This window comes from Drosophila subobscura, chromosome O (genome assembly GCF_008121235.1).
Source record: "Drosophila subobscura isolate 14011-0131.10 chromosome O, UCBerk_Dsub_1.0, whole genome shotgun sequence".
NCBI lineage: Eukaryota > Metazoa > Arthropoda > Insecta > Diptera > Drosophilidae > Drosophila > Drosophila subobscura.
The window spans coordinates 17,846,994-17,867,527 of NC_048533.1; the positions used below are offsets into that span (position 1 = coordinate 17,846,994).

General features: G+C 48.6%; 6 protein-coding genes across 7 annotated transcripts; 1 reads left to right on the forward strand and 5 right to left on the reverse strand.

Moving 5' to 3' along the window:
* The first annotated feature begins 551 nt into the window (after nt 1-551).
* On the forward strand, nt 552-1,816 carry LOC117897584 (chymotrypsin-like elastase family member 2A). Its single transcript, XM_034806538.1, has 6 exons — nt 552-685; nt 756-903; nt 968-1,072; nt 1,152-1,270; nt 1,323-1,521; nt 1,573-1,816. Exons 1-6 carry the CDS (start codon nt 553-555, stop codon nt 1,721-1,723), a joined length of 855 nt encoding a protein of 284 aa, XP_034662429.1. The 5' UTR covers nt 552; the 3' UTR covers nt 1,724-1,816.
* LOC117897583 (organic cation transporter protein) lies at nt 1,735-6,014 on the reverse strand. The gene is made up of 7 exons (XM_034806537.1): nt 5,167-6,014; nt 3,422-3,868; nt 3,200-3,354; nt 2,967-3,135; nt 2,762-2,906; nt 2,518-2,677; nt 1,735-2,458 (listed from the first exon to the last, which is right to left on the reverse strand). The coding sequence occupies exons 1-7, from the start codon at nt 5,286-5,288 to the stop codon at nt 1,908-1,910; spliced, it is 1,749 nt and encodes a 582-aa protein (XP_034662428.1). The 5' UTR covers nt 5,289-6,014; the 3' UTR covers nt 1,735-1,907.
* Nucleotides 6,015-8,564: 2,550 nt separating this feature from the next.
* LOC117898946 (putative flavin-containing monoamine oxidase AofH) lies at nt 8,565-10,253 on the reverse strand. Of its 2 annotated transcripts, none has more exons than XM_034808668.1 (3): nt 9,808-10,253; nt 9,567-9,749; nt 8,565-9,495 (listed from the first exon to the last, which is right to left on the reverse strand). In XM_034808668.1, exons 1-3 carry the CDS (start codon nt 10,197-10,199, stop codon nt 8,610-8,612), a joined length of 1,461 nt encoding a protein of 486 aa, XP_034664559.1. In that variant the 5' UTR covers nt 10,200-10,253; the 3' UTR covers nt 8,565-8,609. The 2 variants fall into 2 exon arrangements, with proteins under 2 accessions (XP_034664559.1, XP_034664560.1); XM_034808669.1 differs by having other exon boundaries at nt 9,804-9,896.
* Nucleotides 10,254-11,472: 1,219 nt separating this feature from the next.
* Nucleotides 11,473-13,502, reverse strand: LOC117898942 (organic cation transporter protein). Its single transcript, XM_034808662.1, has one exon. It carries the CDS (start codon nt 13,157-13,159, stop codon nt 11,489-11,491), a length of 1,671 nt encoding a protein of 556 aa, XP_034664553.1. The 5' UTR covers nt 13,160-13,502; the 3' UTR covers nt 11,473-11,488.
* A 979-nt stretch (nt 13,503-14,481) lies between these two features.
* LOC117899079 (organic cation transporter-like protein) lies at nt 14,482-16,543 on the reverse strand. Its single transcript, XM_034808848.1, has one exon. The coding sequence runs from the start codon at nt 16,541-16,543 to the stop codon at nt 14,834-14,836; it is 1,710 nt and encodes a 569-aa protein (XP_034664739.1). The 3' UTR covers nt 14,482-14,833.
* A 1,471-nt stretch (nt 16,544-18,014) lies between these two features.
* On the reverse strand, nt 18,015-20,143 carry LOC117898943 (prolyl 4-hydroxylase subunit alpha-1-like). The gene is made up of 8 exons (XM_034808663.1): nt 19,935-20,143; nt 19,727-19,878; nt 19,512-19,662; nt 19,234-19,436; nt 18,608-19,182; nt 18,493-18,543; nt 18,266-18,431; nt 18,015-18,210 (listed from the first exon to the last, which is right to left on the reverse strand). The coding sequence occupies exons 1-8, from the start codon at nt 20,117-20,119 to the stop codon at nt 18,146-18,148; spliced, it is 1,548 nt and encodes a 515-aa protein (XP_034664554.1). The 5' UTR covers nt 20,120-20,143; the 3' UTR covers nt 18,015-18,145.
* Between the last annotated feature and the right edge of the window lie 391 nt (nt 20,144-20,534).

The window sequence follows — 20,534 nt, forward strand, 5'->3', positions numbered from 1 at the left end:
TAATAATACATTTTTGCATTGAGAGATTGGCCTGAGATTGACAGGCTTTGAGGTTTTGTTTCAAATTAGCAACCTTTTTAACCAGCGATAAAACTAGCTACGGTCAAAAAAATACCGTGGTATATAAATTAAAAATTAAATGTACTAGATTATATACCGATTGTTGATCGATACAATTGTGGAGCTGCCAACTCGGTAATGTTTTGGCAAAGCTGGCGGCAGATTTCAAATAAGTTCATTCGAAATAAATAATAGTTGATATTGGTCTTAAGGGCCAGAAAACAAGCAACTTACCATATCAAAGGGTATGGTCTATAAAATAATACTTCTTACGGGGGTCTACGTGATCTACTGATTGCTGACGCTGAAGCGTAGAGATTTCAAAACAATTAACCAACGCATTGGAGCTGGAAATATTTGCACAGCTTGATCGCTCATTTCATTGGGTTGTGAATGCTGCTACTTTGTAGATTCTATTTATCTACAGAAACTGTTTTCTCTATTTTTAAAAATGCTGACGGCCATAAATTAGTATCTCTTCAACGATCAACCATGAAGGCTGCCAGCACGGGGACCCCCCGAAGGGACCTTCTGCTCTTTAGTGTCGTCATCAATGCGCTCTCCCTCGGACTGAGGTCCTGCCACGCTGTGCCCATTGTCGGCGGACGGATTGTGTCAACCGTGGGCAGTACCTGGAAGCCGATTCTGCTTGGAAGACTAACTGATTCTCTCTCAAAATTCTCCTCCACCCAAAGGTGACGCCAGCCAGTATCCGTTTATGGTCTCGTTGCAAGATGTGATTGTGGGGAATGCCACTGTGGCCACTACCTATCGCCACTTTTGCGGTGGCAGCCTCATAAGTGATCGCTGGATCCTGTCGGCCGCCCACTGTGTCTGGAGAAAGTAAGTGCGAATATAATAACTCTCCTCCATCACGGCTATTCATGGCAGTCTCTTTCTGTGATAGGAACATAAATACCATTTCTGCCTTCATTGGCTACGAGAGCATTGAGAATGTTGATCTGCTGGAAGCATATGGTCTGGAAAGCGCCGAATACATCTACTTTCAGCCGTGAGTAAACAGTTCAGAGTCAAGTTGAACAGCCTCTCAATGTCAAGCCATCACTTGATGACAAATTCCTTTCCATTAGTTCCAACTTTAGGAATGATATTGCTCTGCTCTACATGAGGCGTCGCTACAGAAGTGCTTTGGGCCAGGACTTGCAGTTTGCACAGCTGCCGCCTCAGGGCATGACACCGGACAGGAATGGTAGATATTGGCCCCCTGATTTTGGATGAGTTGTTGCAATTTTTACTCCCAGAATCGTGTCGAATTATTGGTTATGGCGCCACCCAGCATGCGGGCCCGTGCCAGACGCAATTGTTTGAGGCCGAAGTTCGGGTGATTGGCAACAAGGAGTGTCGAGACATCATAGGACACATCTGGGCACCACAGAATGGAGCAAACACTGTCTGTGCCATGGGCACTGGGCATCAGGACTCGTGCCAGGGCGACTCTGGGTAAGTGAAACCTAAATCGGGCTTCCAATCGCTAAAGCAATTGTTTTTTAGGGGTCCTCTCATCTGCCCATATGGCGGCAGGGACTACATCTACGGACTCGTTTCACATGGTCTCACCTGTGGCATCAAGGGCATGCCCAGCGTGTACACGGTGACCCGACCCTACCACGACTGGGTGCAGCTGCTGCTGAGTCAGTCGTAGACCTCTGGATGTGACGTGTATAAGCGCTTTATTATACGATATCAAACAGAAAACAATTACGAATATACGCTAAAAGAATGCAAGGACTAACAGCGAACTTAGTGGCTAGAGTACTGCAGTTAACGATACTTTTACTCCTAAATATTGTACACTAAACGAGACGTAGGACTAACTAAGCTAAGGCTCACTTCTTCTCCGGCTGTGCTGCATCGGTGGCAGCCACAGCAGGAGCACCAGCAGCTGCAGCTCCATCGATCTTGTCGGAGAGCTTGTCGGTGCCCGTTTCGGGCAGAGTGAGGGTCAGCAGGCCAGCTACTAGAACGCAGCAGCCGCAGATAGTCGTTGGAATGTACCAGCCGAAGGCACCCAGGACATCGACCACATACGGTGCCGAAATGGATCCAACATGGGCGAACGTGGAGCAGGTGCCCAGTGCAGAGTTACGGATCTGGGTGGGATACAGCTCCGCCGTGTAGAGCGTGACCACGGAGTAGGTGGCACTGATGCCGAAGCGGCCCAGCATGGCGAAGGCCACGATCCAGGTGGTGCTGCCCGTGGGCACGGCGAGCACCAGCAGCAGCGAGACGCCCGTCCACAGGAACAGGAAACTGGTTGTGATGCGGCGACCCGTGAATCGCAGCATGATGACCGGCACCAAGTACGAGGGGATGTCCACGAGCCCAGTGGCCACGATGTACAGATACCGACTCACCGACAGGTTGGCCGCATTCAGAGCTACAGCAAAAGGGAACTCAATTAGCACTCGATTCTCGGTTGGACAGCAGAATGCTCACCCGTCACGTAGTAACTCAGCGATGTCACGCAGAACATGAAGTAGGAGGTGAAGATCAGCTTGCGTACACTGGGATTGGCAAAGAGCTCGATGATGGACTTGAGTGGGCCACTCTTCAGTTTGTCCAGCAGCGAGACGGAGGAGCCGCCTTCTGGTTCCAGCTGCAACGAAAGAAGAACAAAAGATGTTTGGCTTAGCAACCTGAGACCATGAATATTGATGTGTTCTCGGAACTTTGCACTCACCGACTTCTTATCGGTGACGAGGTCCGCGGAGGGGGCGGCCAGCGCTGGCTGAATCTCGTAGTGGCTGGGCTGCTTGAAGAGGATCTTGTACACACGATCGTAGCGCTGGTTCGTTATGAGCCAACGAGGTGATTCATTCATCAGACTAAAGGTGGATCAAAGTGAGTTAAGTGATCAGAGACAGAATGTTTCCGATGTAACCTACTAGCAGTTGAGGATGAGCAGAAGCGAGGGTATGGTCAGGGCTAGTTGCAGGTGCCGCCAGGGCTGTATGAGGTAGCCGATAATGGCCAAGATGATCATGCCAATGGGATAGGAGGCGGAGAAGGCAATCGACATCCAGGAGCGATGCTTTAGGCACACATTTTCCACAACTAACAGGAAAGAAAATGCACAAAATGAAGCAGTTACTTTGCAGATTACAGCCCAAGGACTTACTCATGGTAAAGGCTGGGTAGAAGAGTCCCGAGGAGGCAGCACCAAGGGCAAAGCGACCCGCCAGGAAGAGACTGTACCAGGGGGAGAAGGTGCAGAAGAAGCTGCCCACAACGAAGAAGGCGGCACCCAGGGTAAAGGAAGTCTTGCGACCAAATCTGCAAAAGGAATACCAAAAGCATGAGCAACCTTCGGAAAAAAGATTTCTCCCCGTCATCAACTCACTTGTCTGCCAGGATGCCAAAGGAGAAGGAGCCACAGAACTTGCCCAGCGACAGGGAGACCTGTGCTGAGGTGCGCTGAATACTCCTCTCGCAGGTCAGATCCCAGTCGGAGACGAAGGTGCTCTCCGGATCGGCGTACTCGTAGCTGCCCTTCACCTTGCACGACACCTCCGCGGGCCTGCTGATCTCCGACATGTGGCTGGTGTAGTTGAGGGCCGCCTCGTAGGACATTTGGCCGAGACGCTTGTAGTTCCAGTCCCACACCGTGCAGCCGCCCGAGTTGAGGCCGCCCTCGGCTATGTGCCGCCTCTGGGCCAGCGTCCAGTTGGTGGCATCCAGATCGGGCAGGCCGCACCACTGATCCTCCGGCAGGTGTCCCAGCAGTGTGTAGGAGGACACATGGAATCCGTTCAGTATGTTGGGGGTGACGCACAGGAAGAAAATGGCCCTAAAAGTGGAAAGGGAATGATTACTCTCTCTCTCTCCACTGATGCTAATTGGGATTACAAATTGTTTACAGCACGCAACTTCAATCTTTCGCACATTGACACCACATGGCAGTAACACTTGGTTGTAATGCAAATAGTGCTCGTAATACCCGATAGCCACAACATTAACTTAAACAGTTAATGCCGCAAAAACAAATGCTCTGAAGGTTACCACCACCCCGCATGACACACTCGAATCTTTTTGTTTTGTTTTACGGATAGTATGCGGCTCGCATAATTTTTTGGCAGCGTCATTAATCATTAACAAAATCGGGCAAGCGGAACGCAGTGCGCAATATTTACATATCCGATTGGCGGATTCACGTGCCTCCACCCACACCCACATCACAGCCCATGGAAGTGGGCTTAAGTTCCGGGAAGACGATCAGCAGCCACCGATCGAGCGACGAAGGTTGAATTTTGGTTGAATGACTTTGAGGCGCAGTGCAGTTGTCGTCCTCTTATCTGGACAGCTGGATTGTGTGCCTAGGATCACAGTTACATGGCCCGATCTCGATCTACATAGTTAATGGAACCGGTACTCGAGTCGTACATATATGTAGCTATACGGCAGGGCAGCAATACTGAGATTACACTCACGATCCGTTGTCGCCAGAGCTCGGGTTTCGATTCGATTCGATTCATGAGTGTTGCTTATCAATTCCGATTCCGATTTCGAGCTTCATGCGAATATAATACGAATAAAATGATGTCTATGTATTGTACGTGCTGATATACTCTCGGAATTGGTTCTATATTTAAATTTTAAACACTGTTGTGAGCGATCACATGACCATTGCCCTCCGATTGTGCAGCAACACCACCCCCTACGTCCCACTACTCCCACTTTGATTGAGTGATTTCTGACCTGCGCCTATACATGATGTCCAGGAAGCGCCAGGGCAGATTATCTTCCGATTTCCATCTGAAACGTGCTGGAATACTCTCATTGAATCTTTCCATCCGAAACGTGTTCTATCAGAATCAGAATCAGAAACAAAATGCCAATTGTTTCTGGGGTTTTCACTGGTTTTTGCGAGAGCATTTGCTGACCAGTCAGGCGGAGAGATCATTTAATTGAATCACAATCACAGCGTAGACAAGTGCACCACCCTGACTAATGTCAACATTTTCTCTACGAACTCAACCTTTAAAAGCCACCGCAATGCAACAATTAGGAAGTGGGTCAAGTGGAACGCGTCTCTCGAATATGAATGCAAAGTGCAGTGATGATTAGATGATGATGATGATTCCTTACCAGACGTATGCCCCGCCACTGCCAACGATTTCCAGCTGCTTGGTGAGCAGATCCTTCATGCTCTCCTCGCTGATGTGCTCGCGCGTCTTTTCCGGATTGTCATTTGCCTTTGATTTGGTCATGGCCAAAGTATCACAGTTCGGATTGATTGGGGGATTTGTTTACTTCTTTGCAGTCCGTTTTTGAGCTGGGACTTCTTCAATGCTCGATCGTTCACTTGGGTTTCAGCTGGATCGATCTCTGTCGCTCTGTCTGCGAGTGCGTTCACTTTGAGCCTCTGACACCGAATGCGCAGATAAGGCTGTGCCGTTCCTTCGCCCCGTCAGAAGATCCGATCGATATTCACTTTCACTCAACGCTGCGCTGCGCTCCCTCGCAATGCAATGCCTCGATGCCTCGATGCCTCGGTCTGTTTTTCTGTGCTATTTATCTATGTCTCACGGGTTGTGTTTGCGTTCTATTTTCCCATTTGTCTTTATGCTTGGATCGGCTCGGATCGGATCGGATCGCTGTTTATGTTGCAGCGGCGCACATGGGAATGAATGAAAATGAATGCCACTTATGACATACCAAAAAGGCGACACGTTCTCAGTTCAATGCAGTTTTCTGCTTCACTGATATTTACAATGAAAATTGTACAATTTAATTTCGGGATTTTCCTTTAGATATTTGTTCAGGTCTTTCTTCTTTTTTTTGTCCGCTTCTTTGACTGTTGGGCTGTGCAACGTTTTCTAATTTTGAATGGATCCCCGAACGCGTGCATTCGCCTTTCTCCTGCCGCTGTCCGCCGGTGTCGCTATCAACTACTACTTGTCGCTTCGAAAGCGTCTCACAAACTAAGCCCACGGGAGGTCGATCGCAATGTTTTTGTACTCCCGTCCGTCCCACCAGACACCACCACACAACACAACACACCAGGCCAGAGCAGAGCAGCGCAGAGCAGAGCAAAGCAGAGAGATCAGATGGATGAGGCCCAGGCAGAGGAGCTACGCGTACTAACACTCGCAATCGAGCGGCCTGGCTGGGACTCTCTTCGGCTCTCTTCCCGATCCATATACGCGATCTACTATATACACATAGTATGTTCGCTTTCTTCGGATTTCATTGCAAGCATTAAAAACAAGAAAGGAAGAGAGCGACAGCCGACTTAGCTGATACCCTAACTAGTAGGTTTGATAATGATAAAGTGTGGGTAAATAATGGAGAAACATATTAAGCGATTGTAACTTAAATTTCAATTGAATTATCCCATTAATTGTGTTAATTATTTCTCTAAAAGGTATGAAGGTAATTCAGTGATTTTCTCCTGGCGGCTTTAGCTGCTTTCTGCAAAGAGAAAGTTCAGATTTAAGCAAGTAAAAGAGGAAACAAAAAATATTGCTAAATTATGATTTTAATGTATAATTCCTTTATTGTTGAAATTCGAACAATAAGTTATTGCAAGTACTTATGTACATTTATTTACTGCGTATTTGGCAGTTATTTAATTCAAACACCAATTGGTTTCACCAATCGTTAGTCAAAATTAGAATACCCTTGGGTGAGGGGTAGACAAAAAATTAAATACAATTATTGAGCGTTTAAACGAATGTCAAAATGCGCACTCACAAATAAACAAATTTATTTCTGGATGCTACTTACTTATATGATTAGGTTCAATGCTTTTCTGTGATTTATTGTAGAGCAAACTCAGTTGAATCATTTCAATTACTAGATTACTAGATGATTGACTAATCTTTTCATTCCTTAATGATAGATCCCAAAGATAATAGGAGAGCAATTCATAGGTGAGAGTATTTCATATTTTGAAATTATTTTGTCTACTTCGTCTACCCTACACTCGCACACTCTCCCTCCACTTAATTCTTCTATTGCTCTTTGCTCAGGATTCTCATTACGAATGCGACAAACGGAACATTAGAGATTGCACGCTCTCTCTCTCTCCACCTCCTCCCCCGTACCGAACCTACCACTTGAGAGCCATATGTTCGGTTCTTCTCCTTACATATTCCTGCATTCCATTACATTCGCTTTGTTGTGTTGTTCGAGGAAGAGGAGGAGGAGGAGGAGGCAACCCGAAACCCATGTAATTTACATACATGAACAGAATTACAGTTTAATTCGTTTGTCTCTGCATATCATTACATTGTTGTTCTTTCCGTTTGTTTTCGTATTGTTTACATTTTTCTTTTTGGTTTTATTTTCCAAATTCCGAATATGTACTGCCGATGAGCGTACACAAAGAGTACCGAAAGAGTGAATGAATGTGACTGCCAATGTGCACTCTCTGCACATTTTGAATGAAATTTTGTGCCTATTCTATGTGCAATATGGAAAGATTTGAATCTCACTGAAAGCAAAATCGTTCCACAACTAGAACCAGAAACAGAACCAGAACCCGAACCAGATTTCTACGCAGTGACCTTAGCGGGTGATTCGATTTGAGTTAACCTCCATTATCATCCAAGAGTCCTCAACTCTGGTCTCAATTGAACTCAATGAATCAATCAAGCGACCGACCATCAATCCCCTGCTATCGTAAGCTATAACCCTGCCGGAGAAAGACACTGATTGGCATTGGATGAGGCCAATCCAGATAGGTATTCATAGATACATTCTAATCATGGTTCTCCCACTCTGTTTCGATACTACCACTAATTGCTGTTCATTTGTTCCGTTCTCAGGCATGCAATAATCATCCTGTCTGTCCGTTCCTATTCTATTCATCTGTGAAATTCGCACTACCTACACAGTCTCTACTTACTCGTACTAACGGTGGAAACTGCGGGGCATTGCAGCGGTTGAGTGGCCGTAATTAGAGCTTTTTATGCTGATAGCTCGTTCGCATGTGGGGATGCCACATTCGATTGTCTGGCTGGCTGGGGTTTACCTTCGAACTTGTATTTGGAATGCATTGTTTTTCGCAGGTGGGATGGATGCACGTGCTGTACCTAATAGACAATCAAATAAACACCCAATCGAGTGGTAATCTCATCAGATTAGATCTTTGACTTATTCCTACAGAAAGTCTTCGCTTTGGTACCTTTGCAATAATAATAATAAATAAATCTACTCAAATTGCTCAAGTAGATAATTTACTTGAAGAATTCAAATACCTTCCACTCCCACAGAGGGGCAATCATTCATATTTATATTGTAATAATAATAAAGAGAGAGCAGAGCGTTGGCGAAGCTTAAGTGAAAGATTGCCCAAGAAGGGGAATTGTGCATATTAAATTCGTGCAAGTACGAGTAAGAATAAGAGTAAGAGCAGATACTCATTTGTGTGTGTAAGTCTAGGCGTTGCTTAACGACTAAATTCAATGAGCACATTGAGCAGAGGAGACTCTCCTCGGGCTCAGACTTTAAGCCTCTTGGGCACACACTTTGGACACACATTCACATTCCCATCACCTGGCAGTTTGGATACTTTAATTTCACATCTAGGAGGAAGAGTGCGTACGAATGGCGTGACAGTAGCCTATTTTGAGCAGCCAGAGGAGGCCCAGAATGAAGAAGCTGTAGAAGGTGACATTGTAGAGGTTGAGGCGACTGAGCAGGCTGCTGAGACGGTCGGGCGGGCGGCACCTTTCGTAGGGATTCGTTTCACGCACTTCGAGCATATCCACCCAGCTAACGAGCTGAGGTCGCACCACAAACAGCGCACTGACAGCAGCCCGAACACCACTCTGGACGGCACCACCCATGAGGCTGCGATAGTTGGTGGCCACCGCCGAGGAGCTGGACCAGATGACCCGATGCCAGGGCGTCACCTGTGGCTTGTGCCGCGCCATGCTCAGCTCTGTGGTGCTCTGCTGATACTTCAGGGGTTCCCGCATCTCATCACCGTAGTGCGAGGCGAGAAGATCCAGGACTGTCTGCCGCACACTGTCCGACTCCTGCGCAGAGTGCACCATGTAGCCGCAGTACGTGGCCTGGCGGCATTCGTGGCCACACACCAGAGGCTTCGAGCTGAGAAAGTTGCCCGAGTAGCCAGCCTCCGCCCAGTGGCACTTGCTGTAGCTCAGGGAGAACTGGGTGATCAGGCGGCCAGGCTTGAGCTTCGCTTTGGGCGGTGGACAGAAATCCTTGGGGATCGGAGGCTCGAACTGAATCCGCTCCACTTTGTTCCAGGGAATGGCCAGAATGAGCGCCTGCGCGGTGTACTTCTCCCCCAGGGCATCTGTCAGCTCCACATAGTCCTTGAAGTGCTGCACCCTGACAACCCGAACGTTCTGGGTGATCGTTATGTACTGAATCTTCTCCAGAATGCTCTCAATCAGCTTCTGGGTGGAGAGCTCCAAGAAGGTGTTCGGAAAGTTAAAGTAGCTGCAAGGGGGAAAGGGAAAAAGTTAGTTCTTTGGTGGATTGAACAGTTTGGATTCTGTTTCCCCTCTCACAAGTCTAGGAGTACGGCCAGACCGCCGCAAGAGCTGCACACGGACATGAAGGTGTCGTAATCCACTGCTCTGGCATGTACACCGCAGACCAGCTCCACGAAATTCCTCATAAAGCTGCGCGACTTGCTGAAGAACAAGTTGCTAGTTATATGCCGCTCCATGCTGGGCACACGCTCCCGCAGGCTGTAAGGAACAGGGCAATAACTGAGGGATTCAATTCAAGCACGAACTTTGAACCCACATAAACTTCTTCGAGCGAAACCTGCCCATCCGTAGGTTCAGCATTTGGATGTAGCGACACAGCTCGAACTTCGCAGGCTGCGCTGTTGGTCCCCGATCCAGTGACCAGCAACGTTGCAGCTCCGCATTTGCACAGCGCCTGTTCCGGGGCAGCACCTGCATGTCGTTCATAAAGGCCAGCATATCGTGCTGCTCCTCATCGACGTATCGGAATCCACTTCCAGTCTGTCCCAGCTGGCCGCCGGGATGGCTGTTCTCGTCGAGGATCCGTATGTTCAATGTGGTCTCCTTGGCCAGCAGCTTCACGGCCGATGTGAGGCCCGACAGGCCCGCCCCGACAATGACTACATCTAGTTCTGGTTGCTCGGTGCCAAAGGGTAGATGTTGATCCATTGCACCCACGTTCCTAGTCCCTAAACCAGCCTCAAGGCATGCTTTTTGTCACATTTGTTTGTGTGCTGAATGAAAACTTTATCGTGGATTGCTAGATCGGGGTTTTCCAGCTATCAGAAAATGCTACTAAAATCTATTCTCTTTCTTTTAAATTATTTCTGCTGATGTTCGCTTACAGTTTTAATAGAACTGGAGAGTTGAAAAGAATAAATTCAGTTGCCCACTTTTGGGCGGGTATTTTTATGGTATCTTTTAAAGAGAAAATTTGTTAAAGCAGCTGCTGGGAGCAGGAACTTCTGGATTCATACCACATCAATCGAAAGCCACCAACCAAGCTACCATTGATATTGTTTATCCATGAATATTTCTTAATAGTTAGATTCCTATTCGATGAATTATTGACCACTAATTGCGTTACTTTCTTCGATGCGAATAAAACTGAATGGATTTTAATGACATTCGTTGATCTGACCCAATTTTATTTAGCTCCACCCTAAAAATTGGAGTTTTGTTGATAAAAGGAACATCATTTAAATAGTTTAAAAAGAAACTTGGCCCCATTTAGCGTGTTCTCCATATCATAATCTCACTTTATCACGCCACGAATGCAAATTCCAAGTTAAACAAAAGTTTGAGGAACAGTAGTTGGTTCAAGTTCAAGTTCATTCAACTTGCAAACACCTGGATAAACAATAGAAAATGAAACTGCCAGACGCACACCAGACCCAGACCAGACCAGAACCTGTTGCTATAGGACTTTGCGACTGTTGGCTTATCAATGGCACAGTTGATAGCAAGTGAAGCGATTTATCTACGCAAATGATATATGAGTGAAAGGAATTATTATTATAAAATATATATAAAAGATAATCTATGTTGATATGAGAGGGATACCTCCCTCCCCCACCTACTCTTACCATACTCTAAATGCAATCGGAGCTTTGCAGTGGGATGCGATTGTCTGTTATCAGTGGATGGCGACGACCGTTTAGACATACTTTTATGTACGTGCTGCACTTATCGCGCCGAGAAGTGATTCTTCAATAAACAAAGTTCGCCATAAAGTTCGTTGATTCGCGGCGAACCTTCAGCGCGAGTCGCAGTTAATATTATTTTTAAAACCCAGAGAATAACGTTGTGCACCTACTCGTACAATGTTGCAAATATATTTGTATTTACTCTGCTGAAATGTGATGTGTTGCATGATTTTTTAAGAATACTTTCCAATGGAATGAACAAAGCGAAGAATGCATAAATTCGTTGAATGCTTGGACTGTGACAAGTGGCAGCTAGCTTTGATTGAGCATCTCCTTGAGCTCTTGATTGCTGCCACCCTCTGCACTGAGTGACGGATCCTGATTCTTGCCAAAGTTCTCGCCATCTTCGATGGTCTCCGGCATGGGCTTGTTCAGCGTCTCGGGCAGCAGCAGCGAGAGTAGTCCAGCCGTCAGCGAGAGTGCCCCACAGATGATCAATGGCAATGGCTGCCAGATCTCTCCGAGTAGCTTCAGATACGGCGCCAGTATGCCGCCCACTCGGGCCACCATGGAGGAGGCGCCCAGACCCACATTCCGCACAACTGTCGGGAACTGCTCCGCCGAAAAGATGTAGATGGTGCCATAGGAGGCCGTGATGGCCAGCTTACCAACCATTGCACAGGCCACAATCATCCAGGTCTTGCCGCTGGGCACGGCGATGGTGAGGAGAAGCGACACTCCAGCGATCAGCATGGTGCCGCAGAGGATCGATCGCCTGCCCCAGCGATTCAGAGTGAAGAGGAGCAGCACGTAGGCGGGAATCTCGACGGCGCCAGAGATCATAAAGTTGAGCAGCTGATTGCCACCCAGATTGTTGGTGTTCCACGACAGGCCGTAGTAGACGCCGCTGTTGACGAACCAATCGAAGAAGATGAGCAGCGTCTTCCGGCGCAGATTCGGATGCCGCAGAAGGTCGAACACTGTGGCCGCCGGCTGGTCGGCCGCTAGTTCGTCCTGTTTCTTCTTTTCGGCCACCTCCTCCACCAGCTGCTCGTAGATCTCGCTGGGTATGCGCACCCCGTTCTCCTTGGCAGCCTTCTCGATGATCACAAAGGCCTCGTCCTTGCGCCCCTTGAGCAGCAGCCAGCGCGCAGACTCCGGAATGATCCAGTAGTAGCAGACGAAGAGCAGTCCTGGCAGCGTGAGGGCGATCTGCAGCCAGCGCCAGTCGTGGATGAAGTAGGCAAAGGCCGCCGTCAGCATGAAGCCCACGGAGAAGAACATCTGCATGGCGACGCCGGCAAAGAGTCGATACGAGGATCCAACCATCTCCAGGGCGATCACGTAGGCCACCAGGAAGACGCCCGATGTGGTGGCGCCCACGATCATGCGGGAGATCGTGTAGCTGAAGTACTCGGGCGCCACGGCAGCCAGCACGCCGAAGATCAGCTGCAGGATCAGCGAGGCGAAGAAGGTGGGCTTGCGCCCCAGCTTGTCCGACATCTGGCCGAAGATGAAGCTGCCCAGCAGCACGCCCAGCATGAAGAGGGAATCACTGGTGGCTGCCATGAAGCCACGTCCGCAGACGAGATTCCACTCGGTGACGGCGCTGTTGAGGTACTTGCTCTGGTCGTAGAGGAAGCCCGTGGAGCAGGCCACTGTTCCGTTCTGTGTGTAGGGCTCGCTGCCATTGAGGTAGTCCGCGCTGTAGGCCACATCGTAGTACTCGCAGGTCTGGGCCTTGCCGGTCACACTGTCCAGGGGATAGGCCAGGGGCCACTTGTCCAGCGGCAGCGAGGCGAACTTCGCTGTGGCCGCATCCTCGTGTGGCAGCTGGCAGCGTGTGTCGGGCGTGGCCAAGAGGAAGACACCGGCGAGCTTGTGGAAGGCACAGACAATGGCCGGCAGACAGAGCAGATAGTAGATTCGCTTCTGGTAGCGACCGAATTCGCCCAGGTGGGTGATGACGTCGTCGTATCCCATGCTGCTGATTGGCTCTGGGCCACGTTAGTGCCTATGAAGTGCTTGAGTGTCGTATGATTTGTGGCGCGGATCAATGGTCGCGCCATCCAATGCGACGCCGTGACGTATGCGCAACTTTCAGCTAGCTTTGCGTTGCGTATACGGCAAGTGCGCCCGCTTGAACCCGTTTTGATTGTGCAACAATCTAGCTGAATACTTGACACACAAATGAGGCCAAGCTCTGGCTGCAGTTACAGCACCTCCAGCCTCCCCGTACACAACACACTCTGAAACCGATGTCAACCGATGCCAGCCGATGCTGATTTGTTGATTTTTCTGATGTGGAAAGCGCTCGATCAACCGCTCGCCAGCTGCTTCAGTCAGAGACTAAACACAAAGAGCTGCTAAAGGTTCTGAAGCACCCAAAATATCTACTCTACGCCTATCAGTGCACGGGTCTGTGAGAGAGTGCGTAAGAGTGTCGTGTCGCGGCTGGCGACTCTCGCGCTCAGCAAGCACCAACCCTGTGAGAAATTCGATTGATCAGCGATCAACGGCAAAGAAATTGAAAATTCAACTGAGATTGCAGCAGAGGGGGCTGGTGGTAATGCAACGAGGGAAGAGGCAGCTGCATTCCCAGTATCGTACGATGTTTACTGGGCAATTAAAGGAGATCCAAAAAAGAAAGAGACAGACAGCATGAAAATGGCCTGATTCAAAATTCCAAACATTCTGTTGGCAAACACAACAACAACATTCTCCTGCTCATTCACATGGATATGTATTGTATATCTAATATTGTATTTATATGTTTGTTATCTCCAGTTTTAAATGCTCTTCTTAGTTCTCTTAGTTTCACTCTTTCGTTTGCCTTCTCTTCGATTTCCGTTTGACTTTGGGTGTGGAGGGGAGAGAGTTATAGCCGTCGAACTGCAATTTTGCACTGTGACAGACCGGCCATAAATAGACGGAACGACCCACATACCCCTATAGAGCGTCATCTTGTAATTAGATCAAGTGCAAAGCACTCAGAGAGATGTACAATTGTGTAGTTTCTATTGTCTGCTGCGTCGAGGTCAGAGCCATGGCATTTCTCGCTGTGTAGTCGGGCACGGCACTCTCGTGATTAAATATTCTATTCGGGTCTATTTCTTTTCTTTAAATATCAGTCTCGTGTCTCGTGTCCGCTGATAAGAAACCTGCTTCGAAAATAAACACAGCGGAAACACGTGTCATACCATAATTTAAGTGGCCAACCGAATCGAGTTGTTCTGCCCGTCCGGGTTTACTGGGGTCAAAAGTGTTCAAGAAATACGATGGAATGGCATGTATGTAGGTTGATATTGCTATAGGAAAACGTGCAACAGTTTTATTTCAAAATCAAATTCATGGAATACATGGAAATGTATGTACTTATGTTTATATTTTAGCTATAAATTACACAGCGGGCATGGGAGGAGGTGAGGTCACTGTAGGTAGATATCTGCTAAGCCATCCCTTAATCCATGGAAACCAAACACTCCCTTCCCATGCCGCTGCTCCCTGGTTAAATGCCAGCATAGAAATTTATCTATTTGGTCCTTTCATTTCCTTTCATTCGTATTTTGCTTTCTGTTTTCTGTTTCTGTTTTGGTCTGCTTGTGAGATTTCTGAAATGATATAATACTTGCTCTATTCTTTTGCGAGTTCTGACTCCTAGACCTCGTGACCGTTGGCCTTGTGGCCCTTCTCCGGGGATCCCTTGAGAGGCTGCGCTTCCAGCGTCTCTCGCAGCTCGCGGCCCGTCTCCAAGTACTGCCCGCCCTTGGTCTTCTTGCCGAAACGCTCGCCGTCGGCAATCGTCTCCAGCATCGGCTTGTTGTGGGTCTCGGGCAGCAGCAGGGAGAGCAATCCGGCTGTCAGAGAGAGCACGCCGCAGATGAGCATCGGCAGGGGTCGCCAGATGCCGGCCAGTGGGGCGAGGAAGGGAGTCAGCATTCCGCCAATCCGGGCAACCATCGAGGCGGCGCCCAACGCCACGTTCCGCACCACCGTGGGGAACTGCTCTGCAGAGAAGATGTACACAGTGCCGTAGGAGGCGGTGATGGCCAGCTTGCCCAGCATTGCGCATGTGACAATGAGGACATGCATGTGCTGGGGAATGACGCCGGTGAGCGACAGGCTGATGCCAGCCACCACCAGGCTGCCGCAGAGGATGGAGCGCCTGCCCCACCTGTTGAGCGTGAGCAACAGGAAGATGTAGGCTGGGATCTCGACGGCGCCAGAGATGGCATAGTTCAGCAGGACATTGCCGCCAAGGGTGTTCGTGTTCCACGAGAGGCCATAGTAGACGCTGCTGGTCACCAGCCAGTCGAGGAAGATGAGCAGCGTCTTGCGGCGCAGATTGGGATAGCAGAACAGATCCCACACGGACGGCAGTGGCTCCTTCTCCTTCGCCGGATCCAGCTCCACCTGTTTGTCCGCCGAACTTTCGCCTTCGTCCAGGAGCTCACTGAGAACCTCGGGCGTGATGTCCACACGATTGAATCGCGCCGCCTTCTGCATATTGGCAATCGCGCACTCCTTGCGGCCCTTCGAGAGCAGCCAGCGGGCGGATTCCGGAATGATCCAATAGTAGCACATAAAGATGAGTCCTGGCAGCGAGAGGGAAATCTGCAGCCAGCGCCAGTCGTGCACGAAGTAGACAAAGGCCGCCGTCAGCATGTAGCCCAAGGAGAAGAATACCATCACAAAGATGCCTGCGTAGAGGCGCTTGGCTGGACCCACCATCTCCATGGCAATCACATAGGCCACCAGGAACACGCCCGATGTGGTGGCACCCACAACCAGCCGGGACAGGGTGTAGGTGAAGTAATCGGGCGCCAGTCCGGCCAGGACTCCAAAGACCACCTGGATAACCAGCGAGGCAAAGAAGATCGGCTTGCGTCCGTACTTGTCGCTCAGCTGACCAAAGATTATGCTGCCCAGCAGCACACCGAACATGAAGAGAGAGTCACTGGCGGACGCCAGTAATCCACGTCCGCAGACGAGATTCCACTCGGTCACGGCGCTGTTAAGGTACGTGCTCTGGTCGTACACATACCGGTCGCAGCTCAGGGTGTTGTTCGTGGTTCTCGGCAGGCTGCCGTTTAGGTACTCCTCGCTGTAACTCACATCGTAGTACTCGCACGCTTCTGCAGGGGGATATGAGATTTCCCACAGCCGCTGCGGCAGCTCGTACTGGGATCCATTACCCGATGCATCCTCGAAGGGCAGCACGCAGCGGAAGTTTGGTCTGGCCAGAAGAAAGACGCCGGCCAGCTTATGGAAGGCCACCGGTATGGACGTGAGGCAGATGAGGAAGTAGATGATCTTCTGGTAGCGCCCAAAGTCGCCCAACTTGAGGATAGCTTCGTCGTATCCCATGGCGGTTTAGCTGATTCTCGGATTGTATGCGTTGCGGTGCGTTACGGTACGTAGCAGCTGTTGTCTTCCGCTCGCGGGGCTATGATTCACACTGATGGGGCCGCTAGGTTTCGGGCTCGCTTTTTGGCGTTCTGTCTCGTGATGTGTTTTTTGGCGCTCAGCAGAGGCCGACGCTGCTATGACGGTGACGTGTACTTTGCTCCGTCGGCGTCTCGGACTTTTGGAGAGCGTTGACAACGACCGGCAGAATAGCGCAGAATTCTCTTTAAAAGCAATTATTGCTTACCCAACACGTGTTCCTAAAACAAGACGAGAAACAGCCGGCAACGGTGGAGCGCAAAGAGGAAGCCGAAACGGAACCGCAAAACCAAAAGGAAACCGAACAGCGTAGAACGAACAGCAAGAGAATCAACCGTCGCGCAATATCTAACTCCTATATACCTTCAAACAAACGCCGCGACCGGGTGCGTCACCTTTGGCAAATGGAACACAAATGAACTGCGAGTCCGGGGCTGCAACTGCAGAGACTTCGGAGAGAAATATGGGCCGACTATATGGCGATATATACAGAGAGCCATGGCCAACAAACACCAGTCCGTTCTATGTACACAGAGCTCTCTGGCCCTCAGATATGTTTATGCTGACAACAACAGAAAAAAAAGAAACATAACTAATGGCTGTTCCGGGAGACGAAGATGTTCATACCCTTCCCTGCAGATTGTTGCTGATTTCAATACATTTTCAGTTATTTTACTTTAAATGAAAACTAAAAAATGTTATAGCTATATTTAGCTAAATAATCGGAACATAACTTTATGAGTTCATAGACGCTAACTGCTGTGCGCAACAAACACTTGCCCAAATCCATGGAGCTGTCTTTTCTAGGGTATACAAACACTAACAAAATTTGATGAATGTTGCCGGCTGCACACTCTCAATCGCTCTCTCCGCTTTGCGCAAACTCTCGACTTTGTTTTCTGCTCTCTTCTGACCCTCTTGCCGGTTGCCTTGCCTTGTTTCACGCTTGGAGCAAGGGAGAGGGCAGAGGCTTGGCCAGCCCCTAATGGTACGATGTGTGTGTTTGTTGTTTGTTGGTAGTGTAATATTACAGCTAAGGGACATGCGATACCCTACCGATCCCTGCCACCACATTTCAATGTAAATGTGAATTTAAACAGCCGCAGCTGAGAACATAAGCCAGGTAATGGAAATTCGAATAGATTTTTGTGTTTGAGAGTGGACTTTCATCAATCAGGCGATCGTAAGTGTCTTGTCTCTCTCTCTCTCTCTCTCTCTATTTTTCTCTGTGTCGCCGCTCAATTGATGCGGGCTGCTGCTGGTGGAGGCAATTAAGCCGGTCGTACGATTTCATGGTGCCAGCAGCAGAGAACTTCTCTCAATTAGACTCAATTAATAAGCGCAAAGCAAACCCATTCCCAAGATATTCTTAAATCAAAGGAGGGGAAAATCGTACGATAGAGTGTTGAACCTTCCCTTTCTTCTTTTATTTGTGATTTGTGATCAGAAATCAGTAAGGAAAAGCTTGCTTTGGGTTGCAACGTGTTGGATACCCTATGACTGCGCTCCATACCCCCATTAGACCTACTTCGGCTTCACACATTTCCATTGGAACATTTGCTCGGCCCCGTAGATCCATTTTGTGGCAGCTGTGGGGAAAAGTGAAAACCACAAAAGTCAATAATTATTTGTTCAAATACGCACCCCATTTGGAGCCCACCAGCACCGGGCAGCCACCATGCGTGGATCTCATTTCGCCTTGATAAGTGCTGTTCATGTTGTGAAAGACCACAGCACTACCCTTTTTGGGGGTGCAGGAAATCCCTAGATCAGGAAAGACAGTGTTACCTCCCTGCTCGACATCGTTCAACTGCAGAACATTCGGGGCTGGCTATACAGATATTCAGTAATTTGTATGGCAATATACTCACATAGAAGAGAGTTGTGGCTATCCTGTCGCCACGTTCAATGTAATGATTGTACTGCAAATCATCACAATTATTTTAGCTCCAACAGCCTCCAAACACATAATAAATAAATGCTTACTGTGGGTCCAAAGAAGTCCCGATGTGGCATGTACTGTGCGCCAGGAACGTAGTTGATAACCAGCAAATCATCCGAGGATCCACCTCGAAGCACTTCGAAGCCGGTCATGTACATCACACGCCGATTGACGGCGATCACTGCCCTGCTTTGGTCATAGTCCTGGAAGGCGCTCGTTGAGGTGCGACCATGGTCGGGGACTTCCCCTCTGGACAAATCGAGGACTTTGCTGCGCTTCAAGTCTGGCATAGCATCGCGCTTGAGTTCCTCAATCTCGCTTTCGTAGATCACATCGTGATACATGGCTATGTACGGCTCCCGGTGGAGGGGCTCCACTTTCAAGGGCGCCAGTCGCAGCAGGGGGTGGGTGTGGAAATCGTAGTGGCAGCTGAGACCTTTGGGCGGATCGAAGAGCCCGCGGCAGCCTTCTGCATAGTTAACAACTTGTCCTTCCCTTTCCAATTTCATCGGCACTAGGTCGCCTCTCTCCATAAACTTCAACTGGCGAAGGATTCTGTGGTTATCGGTGCCCAGGCTCAAAGCCTTCTGAAGCACTTCCAATGCGAGCTCCTTCTTGCCTGCAAAGACGTCGTCAGTGGCTGGATGACAGATCGATGCCGAGTCCTTACCCAAGTTATAAAGGTTCCTGGCATAGAGCTGCAGCACATGAGCCCAATCGTAGCCCATCACCCAATCGTAGCCCATCACCCGATGGAGCTCATCTTGATCTGCTCTGATGGCCTCAAACCAAGCTTCTGCCAGGTCAAAGTATTGCTGCTCAAAGCCATGTCGGGCCAGGGCAAAGCAGTCCATTAAGTCAAAGCTTTTCGATCTGAAATGCAGAACGAATATCGTCAACGAATCAGTCGAAACCGATTCGGAGAGGAGGTGGCTTATGTGTATTCACGTGTATTGCTTTCCATTGATCAGGCCACGGGAAAAGTCTTCGACAGACAACCCATAGACATCGATCAGAATGTATATAACTTGGCAGGCCTCGTCAAAGTCGTCTTTAGTGGGTAAATACGGTCGTATCTCTTGAGCGTGGATCTGCCACGCTGAAATATCAAGAAACGAGTATTATTACAGCATTTTGCGAATCGTAATCCATCCCATTCCAACCTGAGGCCACCTTTTGGCGCATAAACTGCAGCCACTGCGGCCAGTCCGAGTACAGATGTCGCAGAAGGGCAAACTGCCTGATGGCGTTGAATTCTCCCCCCTTGTGGTGCTCCTCCAGCTGCTGCACTATTTTCTCAATCTGTGTTACGCCGCTGAAAAGCTCCATGCTTAGCCGAAACCAATTTAGCTTAGTCCATTTTTCACTCACAGTTCGACTGCGTAGAGATTTTGTTGCAGCTCCCTTGCATACACGCTCAGATCTTCCACGAGGTATTTCTTCAAGTCCAACAAAGAAACCTTTTGGGCTATGGAATATGCATAGTCTTTGTTTGCTTCACATCTCTCCTTTATAGCAATAGAAAATACGAACAAAATGAGTCGAAAACTTCTCATTTTTTTACATGCACTTGCCGCGAATGTGAATTTGCAAATGTTTTTTTGGCTTGCGATTCTGAGTTTTCTTAGCCATGACTGTAGCCAATGGATTTTATTGTGCATTATGTGAATCAGCTGTAAAAATTGGTTTTCATGTCACTTCTGTATGCCCTATCCATTTCTACATATCAATGTATAAGTTAAATGAACTTTTCAATTCAAATTAAAGTTGTTTGCGCGCCTACTGACAAGTTTTCTGCGGCTATGTTTGCTCCTATGTAGCAAAGGCGTAGTTACCGTGTCGTTGCAATGTGTAATAAAAGGGTATTTTTGGTACCTTCTGTTAACCTTTATAGTAATTACAATGAACTAAATTGTAGAGAATTTATTCATCATCAGGGCTCAGAGTCCTAATTAACTTTTAATATCGATT

Excerpts from the sequence above, each read along its gene's own strand:
- LOC117897584 (XM_034806538.1), top strand. The coding sequence starts at position 553 with ATGAAGGCTGCCAGCACGGGGACCCCCCGAAGGGACCTTCTGCTCTTT. Across the intron at positions 686-755 it reads ACGGATTGTGTCAACCGTGG|GTGACGCCAGCCAGTATCCG; the intron begins GCAGTACCTGGA and ends CTCCACCCAAAG. Across the intron at positions 1,073-1,151 it reads GAATACATCTACTTTCAGCC|TTCCAACTTTAGGAATGATA; the intron begins GTGAGTAAACAG and ends CCTTTCCATTAG.
- LOC117897583 (XM_034806537.1), bottom strand. The coding sequence starts at position 5,288 with ATGACCAAATCAAAGGCAAATGACAATCCGGAAAAGACGCGCGAGCAC. Across the intron at positions 3,869-5,166 it reads AGTGGCGGGGCATACGTCTG|GGCCATTTTCTTCCTGTGCG; the intron begins GTAAGGAATCAT and ends TTCCACTTTTAG. Across the intron at positions 2,907-2,966 it reads CTGCTCATCCTCAACTGCTA|TCTGATGAATGAATCACCTC; the intron begins GTAGGTTACATC and ends ATCCACCTTTAG.
- LOC117898946 (XM_034808668.1), bottom strand. The coding sequence starts at position 10,199 with ATGGATCAACATCTACCCTTTGGCACCGAGCAACCAGAACTAGATGTA. Across the intron at positions 9,750-9,807 it reads TTTCGCTCGAAGAAGTTTAT|CCTGCGGGAGCGTGTGCCCA; the intron begins GTGGGTTCAAAG and ends TGTTCCTTACAG. Across the intron at positions 9,496-9,566 it reads CTGGCCGTACTCCTAGACTT|CTACTTTAACTTTCCGAACA; the intron begins GTGAGAGGGGAA and ends TCCCCCTTGCAG.
- LOC117898942 (XM_034808662.1), bottom strand. The coding sequence starts at position 13,159 with ATGGGATACGACGACGTCATCACCCACCTGGGCGAATTCGGTCGCTAC.
- LOC117899079 (XM_034808848.1), bottom strand. The coding sequence starts at position 16,543 with ATGGGATACGACGAAGCTATCCTCAAGTTGGGCGACTTTGGGCGCTAC.
- LOC117898943 (XM_034808663.1), bottom strand. The coding sequence starts at position 20,119 with ATGAGAAGTTTTCGACTCATTTTGTTCGTATTTTCTATTGCTATAAAG. Across the intron at positions 19,663-19,726 it reads GCGCCAAAAGGTGGCCTCAG|CGTGGCAGATCCACGCTCAA; the intron begins GTTGGAATGGGA and ends TTGATATTTCAG. Across the intron at positions 18,544-18,607 it reads GGGACTTCTTTGGACCCACA|TACAATCATTACATTGAACG; the intron begins GTAAGCATTTAT and ends GATGATTTGCAG.